The 17,258-nt window shown below is 45.1% G+C and overlaps 2 protein-coding genes across 6 annotated transcripts in view; one reads left to right on the top strand and one right to left on the bottom strand.

The window, feature by feature from the left end:
* Nucleotides 1-5,860, top strand: part of LOC126533884 (uncharacterized) — a 30,922-nt gene extending 25,062 nt beyond the window's left edge. Inside the window, exons 7-8 of the mRNA XM_055072471.2 lie at nucleotides 1,319-1,568; nucleotides 5,683-5,860. Coding sequence (XP_054928446.1) covers nucleotides 1,319-1,568; nucleotides 5,683-5,835 — 403 coding nt within the window. The 3' untranslated portion in view covers nucleotides 5,836-5,860. The remainder of the gene's footprint in view (nucleotides 1-1,318; nucleotides 1,569-5,682) is intronic.
* A 240-nt stretch (nucleotides 5,861-6,100) lies between these two features.
* Nucleotides 6,101-17,258, bottom strand: part of spn-E (spindle E) — a 93,786-nt gene continuing 82,628 nt past the window's right edge. For all 5 annotated transcript variants that reach the window (XM_050181072.3, XM_055072467.2, XM_055072468.2 and 2 more), the window contains 4 exons: nucleotides 15,096-15,234; nucleotides 14,403-14,524; nucleotides 12,234-12,458; nucleotides 6,101-7,980 (listed from right to left, as the gene is read on the bottom strand). In XM_050181072.3, coding sequence (XP_050037029.1) covers nucleotides 7,800-7,980; nucleotides 12,234-12,458; nucleotides 14,403-14,524; nucleotides 15,096-15,234 — 667 coding nt within the window. In that variant the 3' untranslated portion in view covers nucleotides 6,101-7,799. The remainder of the gene's footprint in view (nucleotides 7,981-12,233; nucleotides 12,459-14,402; nucleotides 14,525-15,095; nucleotides 15,235-17,258) is intronic.

The raw sequence follows: 17,258 nt of genomic DNA, 5'->3' as shown, positions 1-17,258 counted from the left end.
CAATCGCAGTCCAGCATCCGATGGTCTGACAGTTAAATTTTATGTGAAGCTTTGGACACTGTTAGGGAAGCCGTTCACATCATTGGCGAACAGGCTACTCAGTGAAGTGACTCTGTCAGCGTCTCGGAGAGAGGGGCTAATTAATCACTCTCCTTTGTAAGGATGAGTCGAGAAGCACCGATCCAAGAGCTTCGCGTCCAATCACACTTCCGAAATGCGATTACAAGCTCATAGCAAAGTGTCCGTGTATGCGACGCACTCCAGTACTCAACACTGTTTTGGGTCCATACCAGGCACGTTGTGTCCAGGGACGTTCCACTCAGCTTCACGGCTTAGCAGTCAGGGACCTTCTCTTGTGGGCAAGTATTACTTCCAGGTATTATGTGCTCCTTCGATCAGGAGAATGCTCTCGATGCCATAGGTACCTGTTACGGGTTTTGGAAGAGGCTGACTTTAGTGTGAGTTTTCGGCAGATGGTCCAAGCTCTGTATTCTCGACCGGCTTCTGCTGTTCTCATACAGGATCGCCTCTGGGAGGCATTCATTGTGGGACGTGATGTACGGCAGGGGGACCCTCTCTCGCCTGCCCTCTACGTGCGCGCTTTTGAGCCCCCTGCCCAGTCAATCCGGGCTGGCCGCCGTTGCTGCCGCCTACGTCTGCTGTCGTATACAACAGCGCGGCAGTTGTGGCGGGAAAACACGGGATCTGCGCCGCGGTGTGTAAGAGCCGGATTGTGCATTTGCAGAGGTAGACCATTGCAACAGTTGCAACTCCAACGAAATCGGTAAAAGTGGGAAGACCACGTATTGTGCACACGGCCGAAGAACCAGCTGTGATCGGAATCGTGTCGAAATAAGATAAATAAAAAGTTACATGTCGTATACGTTTGTGTGATTGTATGATTTGTAATGGGGAAACCTAATGGCTTAAACAGCTTCGCTGGCTATTCTGCCACCATGTATAAATGGTTCGGCCCGAATTTTTTTTTCTAAAAGCAAAGGCTATAGAAGTATCCGTGCACTTGCATAGTCATTGGGAGTTGCCGCATTTATAACGCGAGATTTCGTTGAAAATGATCACAATTTTTTTTAACTCGAGACTTTTCGAAGTAATAAGGGTAAAGCTTAGGCAAATCCATGCATACATACGGTCGCTACAAATTTGTAAGGACCTTATACAGTCGTTCCCATTCTGGCCGAACCAGCAGGCTTGCAGCTTCCATAGACATAGTGCCATGGACTGTTCCCTCCAGTGATTTCTTTTGCAGGAAACGCTGTGGATCCGACATGTTTCGATGATTCTGATGAATGCTTTGCAGGATTGCCGTGTTCTACGGTGGCAAGCTGGCTGCCGAATTGGAGGGTGCGCCGTTCGACCGCCAGGGTTGGCTGGTGCTTAAATTCTACGGCACCACGATCACCATCTCCCTGGCCGATTCGACATGGCAGGCGCCCTGGGTCATCTCGCGCTTCATCAAGAACGACGACGGTAGAGTCAATCCGAATGATAAGGGGCAGGTCAGAGCCATCGGCATCGGTCGCAACTTCCAATTGGACAACGTGTTCGTGGTTAGTATACAAGCATTCTTTTCAGATAAAAAAAGAAAGATCACCCGGATGTGTCCCGCACATTTAGCAAAGCCGTTTGTGTTAAGTCCGGTCATCTAGATTCCCCAATTTCTAGAAACCTTAAAAAAAATATGCAGTATACACTGTAATTCACATCCTTACAAACTAAAAAGGGTCAATCTATCGACAACTCGCACGCTTACACCATTTCTGGGTTCTAATGGGGTGGGTTATAGACAGATTTACACCTTATTCAGCTTTAAAGGTGTAAATGATGTTTGTGTTGCTTTCAACACTCCGTCTGCGTTTACCGTGCTTATTATTTTTTCCCGTGTGTATTCCGCACTGAAGGCTACTGTGGATTCGCAAGTCCCAACTTGTACAGATGAGCACGTAATCCTGAAACGTCTGCCTTGCTGACGTTTCATCTAGCAGCGTGGTGATACCTGGCAAGTGCGCCGCGTTTGATAAGCTACAATCTCAGGCATGGGTCTCGGAGATAAGAGGAGGGGAAATAACTATCGTGCGACAGTTTCGAAGCCTAGTCATCAAAACAAAGGAAATCCTCAAGAGAAATAGGACTTCACCATCAAACTAAGGAAATTTACACCGTCTAGGGTGAATTCGGTGTCGGAACACCCTTTTTTGCATCCATGGTTTCTCTGAAAATTACACAAATGGGGATAGTCACTAGCAGAACACCCTTAGTGCACTATTTAATTTTGGGGTGATAAAAGGGTTGCCATTTGTTGGGCGTGTTGGCAAACTGACTTGGAAAGCATATTTAGCGCCAGCGAACAAGGACAGAAGGGAGACGACAGCGATAGCGCATTGTGATGTCGTCTCCCTTCTGTCCTTGTTCGCTGGCACTAAATATGCTTTCCATAATAAAAGGGTGTTTTGTGCCAAAGATACACCTCACAGAATTTAACCTGATTTATATTTTGCCTGAAGAAAAACACTTGAATTGTAGGTTAAGATATTTGTATGCGAGGTAAAAACATCCAAGGTTGCTATCACACCAGTTACTTCCTCGGGTGAGATATGTAAATTCACCGCCAGAGTTGCTCATACCAGGTCTTAAGTTTTTTACAGAAATGTTCCCAAGAATCTTTCTGGAAGTGCAACAGGCAAACGAAGTTATGAAACATTTCATTCAAAGCTCAGGCCCTTTATTTTAAATCTTCTCACACTATTAGAAAGTGCAAAACAATGCTAATGCTCACACTGTGAAAGCGATGCAATTCCCCTGAATTCGCTCTTCACGAGCAGCACAATGGCGCCCGTGCGATGCCATTACAGACCCTACACAGCATGTTAAAGCTTTCAAGGGTGCGGAATTTTGGCGTATGCCACATCCCCATATAGTCACACTGGCGCATAGTGAGAACACTGCGTAGTTCAAACGCAAAGTTAACCCTTGCCATCGCTGTCAGTGCTTCGACCTTTGGGCAAAACTGCCAATTTTTTCACAACATAGCAACTTTCCAAGAAACCAGGTAGTGCTGCATGAACGAATATTCCTTGCAGATGAAATAAATAAATAAGTAAATAAATAAATAAATAAGTAAATAAATAAATAAATAAATAATTAAATAAATAAAAAATAAGAAATAAAAATGGAGAGGCTGACACGGAACTCTGGACTACAGTTGGTGACAATGGCAAAGGGAATCTGTGTATAGATGCGCCACCCATTTACTTTCGCTCTATTCCATGAGGTCCCGGCAGAGGGAGCTCCTTTCAATACCGACGTTCATCGTGAAAACTTTTGGAGAGTAGAGGTACCATAGAGTGTCCTACTAAAATTACTAGAGGGCTGCAGAAGGGAACGCATTTGGGCTGGTTTGTTCATGATTACGAGCAGAAAACAGCGCTAAACGACAGGACGCAGAGAAGGCTGTCTGAACCTTCTCTTTGACAACCTCCTGTCTCCGAACGACAGGACGAAGTGGTCTGCATCCTTCTCTTCGTCCTGTCGTTTAGCACTGCTTTTTGCTCGTTACTAGAGGGAATCAACTCTGGCGCTGCTATTGTTTTCAGTTGGCAAAGGGAATGGAGGTTTGCACATGGATACGTCCAACCTTCATGCTTGTAGCTTCAAACATTCTTACGGCTTCATTTACTGCACTTTTAGAGCACAACTCTTAGGTGCGTGATCCTGCGGCGAGCGTTGGCGGCGTAACCAAGCGAGCGAGCACAGGGAAAGATGAAACGGCGAACCCAGAGTGGGAGATGAAAGATGCGAGCTATGAACGGTGGAGACCAATAAGAGTGGTGCCTTCAGTGATGCGCTTGCAGAAAACTGGTGTTATGCGGACCTGCTCGATGCATACTTGTATCTGGTTCCAGCCGGACTGCTCGTTTCTTACTATCGCCTGCTCATGTCAGCTCCACTCATGCTTGTTTGGTTTGCTTGGTTTAGCCTCACTCGCGCTTGTTTTGATTGTCATGGTTTGCGATTGTTTTGCAATCTAATTGTACACACGATGCGAATTATGCACTACTTTCTGGAAGCCCTGTGGCACTAACGATTACACTGGGACCTTGGACGAGTCATGTATAAAAGCCGACACGCTTGACCCGCAGATCAGATTTTCGATGATTGCCGACTCTGCTACATGTATCTCAAATTCTTTGCCTCAATACATCGCGAAATCGAAATGCATACAGTAGAGCTGTGTTCAAATTTCGCATTAGGGAGTATGCAATCGTCGCTGAAATTTTTTTTTTGTGCCTTTATTCGCCTTAATTTCGACGTCAACATCCACATCATGGCTACCGACTACCTTAGCCGCCACACTGAAATAAAAGTCATGCCCAAAGGTACTGCAGTCAAAGCGGAATTCTTCATTGAGAACATCTTGCTATGATATGGTGCCCTAGAAGTCCTCATCACCAACAGAGAAATGTCAACTACAACGGAGTTTGCTCAAGTGAGCTTGCGATACGGCCGCACAAGTGACTTCAGGACAACCGCCTACCACTCGCAGAAGAGTGGCCTTACAGAACGTTTAAATATTAAATCAACCACAAGACGTGGTCAATGTAACATAATGGATGCCGTTCTTCCATATAACATTGGCTTACAACACGGGAGTACAACAAACAATGCAGATGACATCGTTCAGGCTGGCTTACAGAAGCAAGCCGACGATGACGCTTGACACGTACCATGCTGGCAAACATCAGTGTCGAAGACTATCTTGACGTCGCTGCCTACCTCCAGTGCATTGGAAAAGCCTAGCAACTGGCCTGCCTAAGCATCAAGAACCAGCAAAGGACATACATACGACATTTAATCTTTGACAGTATCTGAAATACCAGCCTGGCGATAGCATCAGGATTTCAACACCAATACGCTGGCATGAACTCAGTGAAAAGATACTGTGACATTATTTAGAGTTGAACATGATACCCAGACGTTTTGCCGTAGGACTGCAAGGTCCTGCCCGAAGGTGTCGCGCAATCGTAGCGGCGCTGTACGCCACCTGAAGTCATCCGCGCAGTGCATCCTAAGCTGTTCTACGTGTGCTGATGCACTGTAGAAACATTCTTATTTGCTTTGTTAGTGTGCTTTTCTTATACATTTTTATTTTTCTGCATTCATGTTCTGCTTGCGGCATTGGGACGATGCTTTTTTAAGAGGGGGGCATCAACATGTGTTCACTGTTTATCTTTTCCTGGAGACTATTTTTCACTGGCTAACCACTGTTACAAAGTTATCGCTCAGTACAAGACCAACTTCTTATATCGTAACTTTCTCTGGTGTTGTCGCCAATTGGAGAGCCTTCAGATTAAGTGCGCAAAGTGAAAAGTGGTGCAAATTCTGGAACGTATGCGAGAGCCAGCTATAACACTAATGCACGAAGAGCTATGTATAAATTGTGGACAAATTTGACACATAGATGAGATTTCGAATACAGACGACTACTCACCATACAATGCTGCTTTTTTGGTGGGCAAAGGTTCACCCAATAAATAATTTCATTTTTAACTAACGGTTTTAGCAGTTCTATTCTTCAGTTACTGCAATGTGACAACACCATGCAGTGCAAGATTAAAGTCTTTCTGTATGTATTTCTCAATGTTTTTTTTTTCTTTTCTTTTCCAGTACAGTGGCATGACCCTCACACCTATACAGCCACGGCCATCACGTCGCACAAGCTCAACCACTCGCACCACAGCGCCCAATACATATTTGCATTCCACATTTTCTAATTTTGCCAGCAGAATGCCCGGACTCACTGATAGCGGAAATAAATAGTCCTTGCACCACTCATCAAAACAAACTGAGCAAGTTGATTAATACTTGGGAAAGTCATTGTAATGCAAATGAGATGGGCACATTACAACAGAAGCCAGGACAGTGCCTAGCCAGGCGCTGCGAGGCTTGCCAGTATTTTTTTCTAAAGTTTCAAGGTCTACACGCTCCATTTAACAGCAAAAAAATGTAGAAAATATGTCACTACTCCTTTCAGCATCGACTTCATCTTGGGACATAGGTAGGCAAGAAATAGTACAATCTGGGCTTTGGTGTTCAACTCTTTATTAACAAACTCCAATGCGATCTCCACACTGATTCCAAGACGCCTGGAAATGTGTCAACAAATGCAATGGCAATGCATAATGTGAATATTTATACCTGAGAATGACGATGCTTGGCTAAAGTGATCACAGGCTTGTGACTACTGGAATGACAACAAAACTAAAACCGACTGTGGCTTTCTACCACGTTTGTGTTCAGACTGACTGTATGCGCATTAATTTGGATGAGCAGCAAAAGCTGGCAACAAAGCCAGTTAACAGAGATACAAATGTCACTGTAACATGTATGCGATGAAAAGAGCATTGAACTAACAAATAAGAAAAGACTAAAACAGAGACTAAAAATATGTCGTAACAAACTGAAGCTAGATAGTTCCCAGCGACAAAGTGATCTCCAAATCAGTGAAGTGCCAAGCTGCCTCGTTTCTTGCACAGTCATTGAGAAATGAAAATTCACGTATTGGGTGTAGTATTGTCTATGCTGCCTTACTCATTTCTTTCCCATAAAAAATGATAAACGAGCTACATAATGCAGTCATGTTCCAATAGTTAATATGTACTAGCTAAAGCTACTTCTGGAAAGGGGTTTATTTATAGTGGGTTGTACATAGAATATTTCGCAAGACAAAAGCTATAACATAGGAGTCGAGTACGATGGCAACGAAAGCTTGCGCAGAATTTTATTATTCAGAAACACCTTTATGCTGGAAAAACCCGCAGTCGGCTTTCAATTAAAAGCTAATCATGAAGCACTTGTAATCTTGTAATATTCAGGTACTGTACATGTTGATTTCAAACATTGAGTCCTAGAATGAGATGGCAAGTCAGGCTAGCTGATTTCAAGTTCATCTTGTGGAGCAACACGGCATAAACAAGGCAACAAGAAAAAGTATTTAGTGCTATCGGCAATATGTCTTTTCTTTTTTTTGTGCATTTGTCTGGGATTTGTTGCGTTGCTCTACAAGACGAGCTGAATCCCATTACAACAATGTGCGTCACGAGTCAACAATGACCTCGGCAGCCAAACAACGAGAAAGAAAAATGAGCTAAGCACACTGTTTTCGCAGTGAGCGCTTGCCAGCAAGTAACCGTGAAAAAAAAAAAAAAGTCAGTGCGCACGTGGGTCACATTTGGGTACAAAAAAACACATCTACACATATGCGCACACATGCACAAACCATGTGCAAAACTTATGCACATTATTGTTTCAGTACAAACACGCCTGTACACTAAAACCGAAACAAACAAGGTTAGAACATTAAGCTCTGGAGGGGCACTGCCCTTACAAAGGCAGGGCACTCCTGTTAGTAACACCGCACTGCATGCGGAAGCTTTAAGTCAGAATTTCAAAATTCTTTTCAGTTACTTGGCAGGATGAACTGCACTACTATGGGCCGACGTCCATAAAGACTGAGGGTCAGTGAAAACTTATGCATTGCACTTCAATGCTTTAATTATTAATGTAATAACCAAAGGCTGTTACACTATCAAAACAACGCGGTAACAGAAAAATAATGCTGTGCATACACCTCCACGTCGCACGAAATACAACACCGTCTCCGACATAGCACTTCACAGAAGAGCTCGTTTTAAGGGACTTCCAAGTGTCCGCCAGTTTGCCTAGCGAACTAAGCGTTGGCTGCTGCAGCAGCTTTGAAGACCATCTGGGGATGCCGATTCATCCTACTTGTGCGGTAAGGGTTCTCGCTCTGCCTCTGCAGTGTACTGTTCGAAGAGTTCGAGCACCTGCCGCTCCTTGTCCAAGTGGCTCTTGGTGCGCAGGTGCTGCAGCAGGTCGTACGGGTTCAGGGACATCACATCGCACACGGGACAACGAAGCATGCGCTCAGTTGAGGTGCGACAACTGGAAAAAAAAAAAAGAAAGGAATGAAATGGCTTCATGATGTGACAGTCTTGCAGGGTGAAACTTAGATTACAAATAACTTAATTGTGGCAAATTATGATCCACATCAAAGATCAGTAGATCTATGAACATCATATCCTATTTACAGTCCATGACCGATTTTTCGGACATGCCCGATAATTCGGAAACCTTAGTGGCACCACCACGTAACCCCCAGAGCCAATGTATAAGCTAATCTGAAATTTCGGACGCTGAAGCCCTTTGCTGTCAGATTTTCCACTCTTTGGCATGACCTATGGGCCGAAACAGCACTTATAGAAGCCCCACCACCGCCATATTGATTATCTCACAGTGCTGAACCAGCACATTTGCAAGCCGATCCGCTGGCAGCCGTAGCCACGGCAGCAATGCTAGGCCTGGCTGCTTCAATGTTCGCTGTCAAACTTCCTGCTGTTCAGTGCCATGTTTTTCATTTACATAATTTGCTCCCGTCAGCAATGGCGCCGATTTCGCTTTTGATATTCGCGCAGACAGCTTCAAAGTGCAGAAATTACAGCACGGGTCAAGCAGTGCATAATGCCGGTTCCCAAAAGGCCGCTTTGCTGCAACACAGCGGTCTTAAGAGGTCAAGGATACCCAATGTATTGCGGTGAAGCATACCAAGAATGATGAGTGGCCACTGTCACGGGGCATCTTTAATTTTACAGGTGTGGACCTGCCATCTCCTGTCACAGTATGAGCCCCTATATGCCCAATAAGTATACTGGTAGGCCTTCAGAGCGGTTCTGGACGTGCTTGTGGCAATTTGAGCCCTTGGGAACAGTAAAAAGCAAGCACTTATTACTTTTTTTCAGACAGCCCAATTTTTTCTTATGTTTTCACAGCACCCAGGCAGTCCAAGAAGATCGGACATTGACTGTACTTACACAAGACCCTCCATCGTGCAAGACCAGCACCCCCAACTTCAGATGTCATAAAGTTGAAAAAGAAAAACAGTTTCACCAAGGACTGCATTTTCAACACAGATCAGCAACACAGTTTCAACACAGTTTCAACACATTTCAACACAGTTCAGCATCAGATGAAAGTCGATAAATGTTTCAATGTTCCTGGAATACGTAAGAGTGCGGGTCGCACTAAGGACTACCACCTTTGGGAAGAAGTCTGCTGATGAACTCTCAAAATGGCCCTCAACCCCCCTCCAGCTTAGCGAGAAAACATAGTCTGCGGATAGCATACGCTGCTGTGAACATCTGGGCCAAGTTTTGAAGTCGTGCCCGTCGTGTGGAACTTGCAAGTGGAGCAACAAGCCACATTTCTCTCAAACGCTCTCTTTTCAACAGGAGCCTGCTCCTCACTTTTTTCTGGATGTGTTATTTCATAATATAGTGGATTCTCATACATGGCTGCTATTGGCCAAGAGCTGACGTCAATCAAGAAGGGTGTTTGGATCAGTGAGCTTCTGCCTACTGTTACTGTGTACATTTACTGACAGAGTTTCGCGCAACACTTCGCATTATGTAGATGTGAACTACAGTTGAGTCTGTCAAATTTTTGAATGACTTCAGATCACACATTTTCCTTGCTAGTGCGTTTTTTTTTTCTCTCCAAATGTATGAACAAGGTTACACTGTACATCGTCCCTGATCCATCCATGGTTTTGTGGGTGGTCATATGTCTGACTCGCATGAGCCATACTCTGAAGGAAAAGTGTGGGTCTCATGTGAGTAAATCTGGTCCATCTTATGATTAAATTAAATTCTGGGGTTTTACATGCCAAAATCATGATATGATTATGAGGCATGGCATAGCGGGGGGGACTCCAGATTAATTTTGACCACCCAGGTTTCTTAAGCATGCACCCAATGCACGGTATGCTTTTTTTTTTTGTATTTCATCCCAATTGAAATGCAGCCAGTGCGGCCGGGATTCAATCCTGTGCCACTGGATTTAACAGCATAATGCAAAAACCACTATGCCAACATGGCGGGGTGGGTCTATCTTATGATGAGCTGGTTACTGTAAAGGAAAATTGTCATCCGCCTGAACGTAGCACGAAGCTAAACACAAAACCCGTACGAGTTATCAAGAAAGAAAGCTTCACAGTTAAGGAAAAATTCGCCCTGGTCCGGGATTTGAACTTGGGACCAACACCTTTCCAGGGCAGTCACTCTAACATCTAAGCTAACCAGGAGGCTAGCAGACCACAGCGTGAGGGCAGATGTAGCTTCGTGCTACATTTGGGTGGATGACCAATTTTTCCCTTCATGAAAATTTATCTACCTTGTGGGAATTCCACAGAACTTATTTGACATATTGAGATCGTTGAAGGTTAAGACTGACAATAAACAAGGTATGCATTGGAAAGAGCAATGTTGGAAAAAGGTTGTTTCTCTGACTTTACTGATGCATAAGCAAATAAAAAGGTGGTGGACTTGCATGACACATTACTTTTTCAACAGACCAGGTGTTCCAGTAACAATTCCAAGTAATTTGCTGCAGAGCTGACGATGTTTGCGGTGGTCGTCACAGTGAGCTTGAGAGACTCTTTTCATAACGTAACAACTTCAGAGCACATGTCGTGACACGTGCGATCGAGAGCAATAGGTGCCCGCCACAGCAGCTTCCCCACGGTACAGCTTTTCCACGGTACAGTTTCTCCACGGTACTCACCACTTGTGTCACACGAAAATGCTGGCATAGACTCAGTTTCCTCTTCTGGTGCCACCATCTCCATGCTGGTCGTCGCACATTGCATTCGCAGCTATTACCGCCAACCCTATTGCGATAAGCATCTTCACCTACCTGTTTCACAGCGCCTGTGGCGTGCCATTTCAAGCATACTGCACATGTAGCAGGCGCCATGTTTCACTCTGGTGGCATTGTATTCTCAATTCTCAGCGAGTGGGCATGTCAATATGTCCCGCCAAATATGCCTTGCCCAAAGAAGTTGCTGACTCAAACTGAATTCAAGGAGTGCAAACATAGGCTTGCAGAAGCTGAAAGAACAAAAATGTGCATCTCGGGCTGCTCGGGAACCTAGTGGCATCTCGTGTTGCGATGACTGGTGTAATGCTTCACATTACGTGGATGTCAACTGTACTTGAGCCCGCTAAATTTTTTTTTGGACTTGGGGTCGCACCTTCTCTTGGCTAGTACATTTTGGCTCACGTCTCCTTGCAAAACATATGAATGAGGTGGTTCTACTGCAGTTGATATACGAAACTTTCTATCGAGTAACTCTCTTGCATAATACTACAACATGTGGACATCAAGTTACGTCAAATCATGCATTACTCGTGCCCCTTTGCGCTTGAAGTACGAGACGTTTTTTGTTGCAAGTGCAAGCGCTTCGCTGTGGCTTCTGGTAACAGGTACTAACAGGTAACAGCAACTCTGCCGCTGCTGCTGACTTTCCCTGCTTCAGGAACTTGTTTGCTTAAGCTTACTCATTTTGCCATCATGTGACCTCCTACGAACGGTTTGGGGACTAATAAGCAAAACATTTTTCGCTAACAGGATTTATTAACGTGAAACATTCTTTATGAACTTAAGGCACTTCGAATGTATTTGTTTAGCTGCCTACGCTGCGAGGCTGGTAGTGCCTACCAACTTGGGTGCTGGGTATATGCTTATGTTCACATTGCTGGCACGGTCGCAGCACTGTTGTCATTCGAGTTCCATCATACGACTCTCGCCCCCGATTCTCGTGTACTACCTGCACCGAGCCAGGTGGCGCGCTTGGGAAGATCGGGAACAACACAGAAAACACAGGTTGCCTGTGTACAAACAGCGACTGAGAATTAAATTTCCCACCCTGTGCACACCAACTGGCTCCCGACACTCACAATGAAGCTCTTCGTTGAGAAGTGTGTCAACTTGGACATTGCGTTCCTCAGTGGTTTACTTGAGCAGCTTAAGGATGGCAAACTATTGGGGTACTACTCGGCGCAAAGGAAGACGAACGTGTTCGAAATGATTGAGCGGCTAGACAAGCCCACATTCTTTCAGACCTTCAGCATGTCCGAGCTGCACAAAGAGCGCCTACAAAGAGCCGGTCGAGGTGCGCCGCCGCAGAGACTATGCCATAACCAGCTACTTGCAAAAATGCTTTTCGTAACTTTGATTCCCACAGTACGTGGGATCTACATAATTTTTTTTAACGTAAGATTTGACACATGTAAAACAGGCCAGAACTTTGAAAACCTCGTGGAAAAATTCAGGAGAGAGTAATACGAAATGACAACACCCACTTGCTGGCTTCCACGTGCAGGTCTTGTAGCTTCTTGCGGAGCACGCGCAGGTTGTTGAGTGACGGCTCCAGTGTGACCCCGTCCAGCAGGGGCAGCACGTTGGCCTCCACTGCCATGATGCCGTCCACGACGGCGTGCACGCGCCACTCCTCCCGCAGCAGGTTCCACGTGTGACGCCGTGGGGGCAGCCGGGGCTCGATCGACTGCCGCTTACGGCTCATCAGGCTGCGTGCAACGGCAAGGGGCAAACCACGCGTAGCGCAGGCTGGCATATCGATCGGCTGATTTGTTTGTGCTATAGTATTTGTTCTTCACAACACACACATAGCCACATCTGTAGTGCGCTTGAAGATAGTGATAGAGACAATGCCCGCAGTCGTCAAGAAAAAAAAAAAAGAAAGTCCAAAGAAGAAGTAGTTAGCATACGGCATTAACCCTTTAAAGCAGCAGTTTTTCTATTTAAAAAACATGCTGAGAAATTACGAATATTGTACTGCATATCTTTATTGCATATACATAACAGAACACTTTATTCCAGATGCAACTACAGTAAACTCTCATTATTATGAGAAGGCACTTGAATTATCGCACTATCTGAAATTTCTCTCAGTCCCAGCTAAAATGCATGCATTTTAAACCTTGATTACTTAAAGCAAACTGATAAGCTGCTTTGTTTAAGGCGAACTTTAAAAGGGGCCCGTGCACATGGCCGCCGCCGAGCAGAGCCTTTGCGCCGGGTGAACGAGTGGTCTTCTTCATCGGCAGCTATGCCATCCGCACCACGTGCACGTTCTTTTCTTCCGTGCTTTCACGCCTAAGCCCCGTGAATAAAATAAAGGTAGTGACGGCGACATCGTGGCTGTGGTGGCCACGGTGCTGAGGAAGTAGTGCGTAACAGAACAGACAAATGTTACTTCACGCTGCCTTCTGTGTGTCCAAAGTCACCCGAACCACGACCACGTTGACTCCCTCCCACAGCATGTGCAAAGGAGCCAAGTGAGACCGACAAGTTCGATTCCAATCTGGCTTGATCGCCATTGAAAATGCGCCACGCAACACCCGTATTAGACTTCCACAAAGTGGCGCTATTTCATCTCTTTGTTCAGCCTTTACGCAGAAGTCACTTTTATCGAGTTACAAGTTGTACCGAATTTTCCGATGTCCTGCTGACTTCGTTATAACAAGAGATTACTATAAAAAAAGATAGGATTGCTCAATAAAGAGACTAATGTTATCAAATCCTTATTTTCGAAAATTATTAAAAGGCACTTTTATCCCTTGCTATAGGCTCCCTAGTAGGTAAGCACACACAAAACATACAAGGCCATTTCTACCAAGCCTAGATAACGTAAGTGAAGCCATCTTTTGCCACCTTCCTAAACATCGCCTCCAATGTCTTAAGTACACCTTGATCTATGCTAAAGCAATGTCTTTCCTTTTACTGTTCCCTGAAGCATCCAAACAGTTCCCTTACCCGTCCTATAGCCCAGATATGGCGATCCCCGACTTCTTTGTCCCTCACAGTAAAAGTTGTCCTAAAGGCTGCATCTGCAGCTTACCGCGCGAGTTCTGTGTGTTCTGGGCAACTTCTTTATTTTGAATTCTCGTCAGTCAGTATCATCAAGCAGCTTCAAGTAGCACCAACCCCACCTTTGATGTCCGTGCCAACGAGGGCGGTAATTAAGTTAGGGAAGTGCTGGACGATGACTGTAGCAGAGAAAAACAGTGATCATTTGGTTGTCACAGCATGGTTGACTTCTGTTATGTTACCAGGGAATGGAGACTCACGTAGCATGCATTTAATGTGCTTTTGTATATCTGTAGCGACAGCGTGACGATGGTTGAAATACAGACCGTCCAGGTCACAGGCAAGTGTGTGCAAACACAGTAATGTGCATTGAGAATGCTTTTTCTGGCCATTTGTGAAATAAAGTCACTTATTTTCTTAAAAATCCGATATCTTGAATTCCCGATTATTCAGACTTTCTGGCAGTTCCTGTAGAGTCCATATTTATAGATCGGTGACTGTCAACACTGAAACACTTCGACAGCCATGAAGCCTCTAAGTATGGTGGAGCTCGAGGACTTTGGAAGCTGCCAAACTAGCTGGCACTGGCCCAACGTTTGTAGCAAAGACATGCCGTGTGTGCCACATCGATGTGTACTCACTCGAGAAGGTACTGCCGCGCCCTGTCCTGGCAGTTTGCAAGACCGGCGCCATTCCAGCTCACGACGGACATGCCCGGGTCAGAGCGCAGGACCATGTTGATCATCATGCGCACCTTGTTGACCTGCAAGAGCCGAGAGCAAGCAGCTTATGCTACACGTAAATTTCCATGCCACTGAGATGAATGATGATTGATGGGTTTTAATGGCGCAGCTGAGGTGAATGAGATGAGGCCTATGAGATGAATCAGTTTTATCACCACTGGCCTATTCAGTGTTCACTGCAGGATGAAGGCCCCCTCCCAGTGATCTCCAATTTCCCCGTCTTGAATCAGCCGACCCCATCCTATACCTGCAAACTTCCCCAATTTCAGTGCATCACCTAGTCCTCTGCCGTCCTTGACTGTGCTTCCCTTCTCTTGGCACCCATTCTGTAACTCTAATAGACCACCAGTCAACATACTATAACGTGGCCCGCCCAAACCACTTTCTTCTTAATGTCAACTAGGATATCGGTTGCCCACATTTGCTAGTCTAGCCTAACACATCTGTCTTCCTGTTTCTTAATGTTATGCCTATCGTTTCTTGTGCAGTACCTAGCTTCTTAAGCTTCTTTGTTAACGCCCCAAGTTTAAGCTGAATAGGTTAGTACCTGTAGAATGCAATGATCCTAAATATAATTCCCATGAACCATACCATAAAGAGGTCTTCGTCAGTGAAGCCAATGTCGAAGGACACCTCAAGGTCATGCTCTGGGTAGAGCGCCAAGTTCGACGCCGAGTCGAACCCCAGGCCGCAAAGCGCGCCCGTGTACTCAGATCGCTCTGCATTCACCCTGGGCAGAGCAAAGTGTGCAAATGCAAAACCAAAGTGGCAAACCTGCAACAGAATATTCTGAGAGGTGAAACAGCAAAACTGAATGTTGAAGAGATTAGGATGTTGTGTACAGCCTATGGTGAATGAGACAGACATAGTTCGTTTGGGAGAAGGCTGCTCAGTCGAATCCCTGCATACAGACCACTGGTTGACTGACATTTTTAACACAACAAAGTTTTTATACTCCTTCAGTTCAAGAGGAGAAAGGGCGGCACTTTTTCGTGCATTTCAGTTTGTGTACAGTACATTCATTCTACCATATGAGCTAACTAGGAGGCTTGCAGGTCGTAATGCGAGGGCAAATTATAAACGAACCCACTTATAATGATACTGGATATACCTTCAAACCTCGATTTAATAAAACTCATGATGTAGCGAACTATTTTCATTTCCCGATTTTAGTTCGACAGAGAACAGTATTTCTTTTATTTGCAATTAAACGAAGCAATTTTGTGACACAGTTCGGAGTTAACAAAGTTTTCAGCCATTTCAAGCATATACTGGAGCCTGTATGGCTGGCAAATCTAGTAAAAGGCTATCAAAATGTAAGTCGCAAAAGTTATTTGCAAGCATCCTTCCATATAAAAAGCTTTAGCGGCAAAAACGTCTCTACCTTTGCCATGTTCATAGGCGAGCCATGCGCTGGATCTTTGAGGTAATTTACACCAAGTGCAAAGGCCCAGCCGAGATACTTGGAGACTTGAAGCGCATTGTGTTCCCGCATGTGTTGTGTTAGCGTTCGGGTAATATCAAGATCACAAGACACGACACGAAGCATTCGCTCACATTGTGGAGCGAGTGTTCATGGTCATTGAGTGAGACATGTCCATGTTTGCCTGAGCACACATGACACTGATAAAACTACAAACCTTACTTGGCGTAGTTGTCCCCCTGCTGTTGCCATCAATGCCCCGCCTTCCTGGCGAAACTGCAACTTTTTGTTTTTCAGGAAGAATGCCTATCTTTTCCCACTTTTGGTTTTAATTTGTGGGTGCAATTTTGTGACGAATGTGGGCACTAAGCGTGATCCGCCCTGGCGTCCAAGATTTACGGTGCCACATGACACAATACTCGCGTGTCTTGGATGCCTTGAGCTACGCTGATGCACTGTTCTTGGTGCTATCTGTACCGCTCATGCTTGTGCTCATAACAAAGTTATTATCGACTGCCCTTTTTGTGATACTAGGTATTACAAGATACTATCCCCTAGGAATGTCCTGGGAATTTGTAAAATTATTTTTACTGTTGAAACTTTAAAATCTCAAATTAACGAAATTCACGATTTAATGATGTTTTTCTCTGAAGGTACACAGTGGTTATATTGAGGCTTGACTGGTATAGCCTATAACAATGAGCAGCCACAGTGCCATGAACGTCTGTGGGTGTTCTGCGGTAAAATAAACTGCTTACTACAATATTCTCATGCAGTATTGTCGGTTATAGCAATTAAATCTAGCTACCGGGTGTCTGCACAGAAACAAAATGAAGAAAGAATGGAAAATCCTCGAAATGAAACTAGTGGGCAGCTGCACCTCCCCGCTTGCATTTCCATTCCACACTCTCGAAATACGCATCTGAAGGCATGCACTGCATGGCTCGCTTTTTTCTTTTTAAGGATTTTTAATTTTTTAATTTTTGGCCTGAACAGTTAGGAATTGTGGTTAGTGGTGGTTTGAGACAGCGCCTCTCGATGGCTCAAGTGTATGCTGGCAACGCAAAGGAAGAGCCAGCATCCGGTGGAGGAAATAGTTTTATTCCCGGAGCAACGCGTCTGCCTAGATTGTGCTCGGACAAATACCTCCGTCTCATCCCGAGCGGCCGCATTTAAAAGCTTGGTCTAGCTCAATCAATCACCTAGTCAATCTCCACACACTCCTGCAGAGTCACACGACAACCGCAACCAACAAGCATAAATTTTTTTATTCGACTGTGCCTGCTTTCCCCAACCCCAGGGGAGCGACTCCTCCCCCCCAACATTCTGCC

Source organism: Dermacentor andersoni, chromosome 7, assembly GCF_023375885.2.
Source record: "Dermacentor andersoni chromosome 7, qqDerAnde1_hic_scaffold, whole genome shotgun sequence".
In the NCBI taxonomy this organism is placed as follows: domain Eukaryota; kingdom Metazoa; phylum Arthropoda; class Arachnida; order Ixodida; family Ixodidae; genus Dermacentor; species Dermacentor andersoni.
This window is presented reverse-complemented; position numbering and strand designations above follow the sequence as displayed.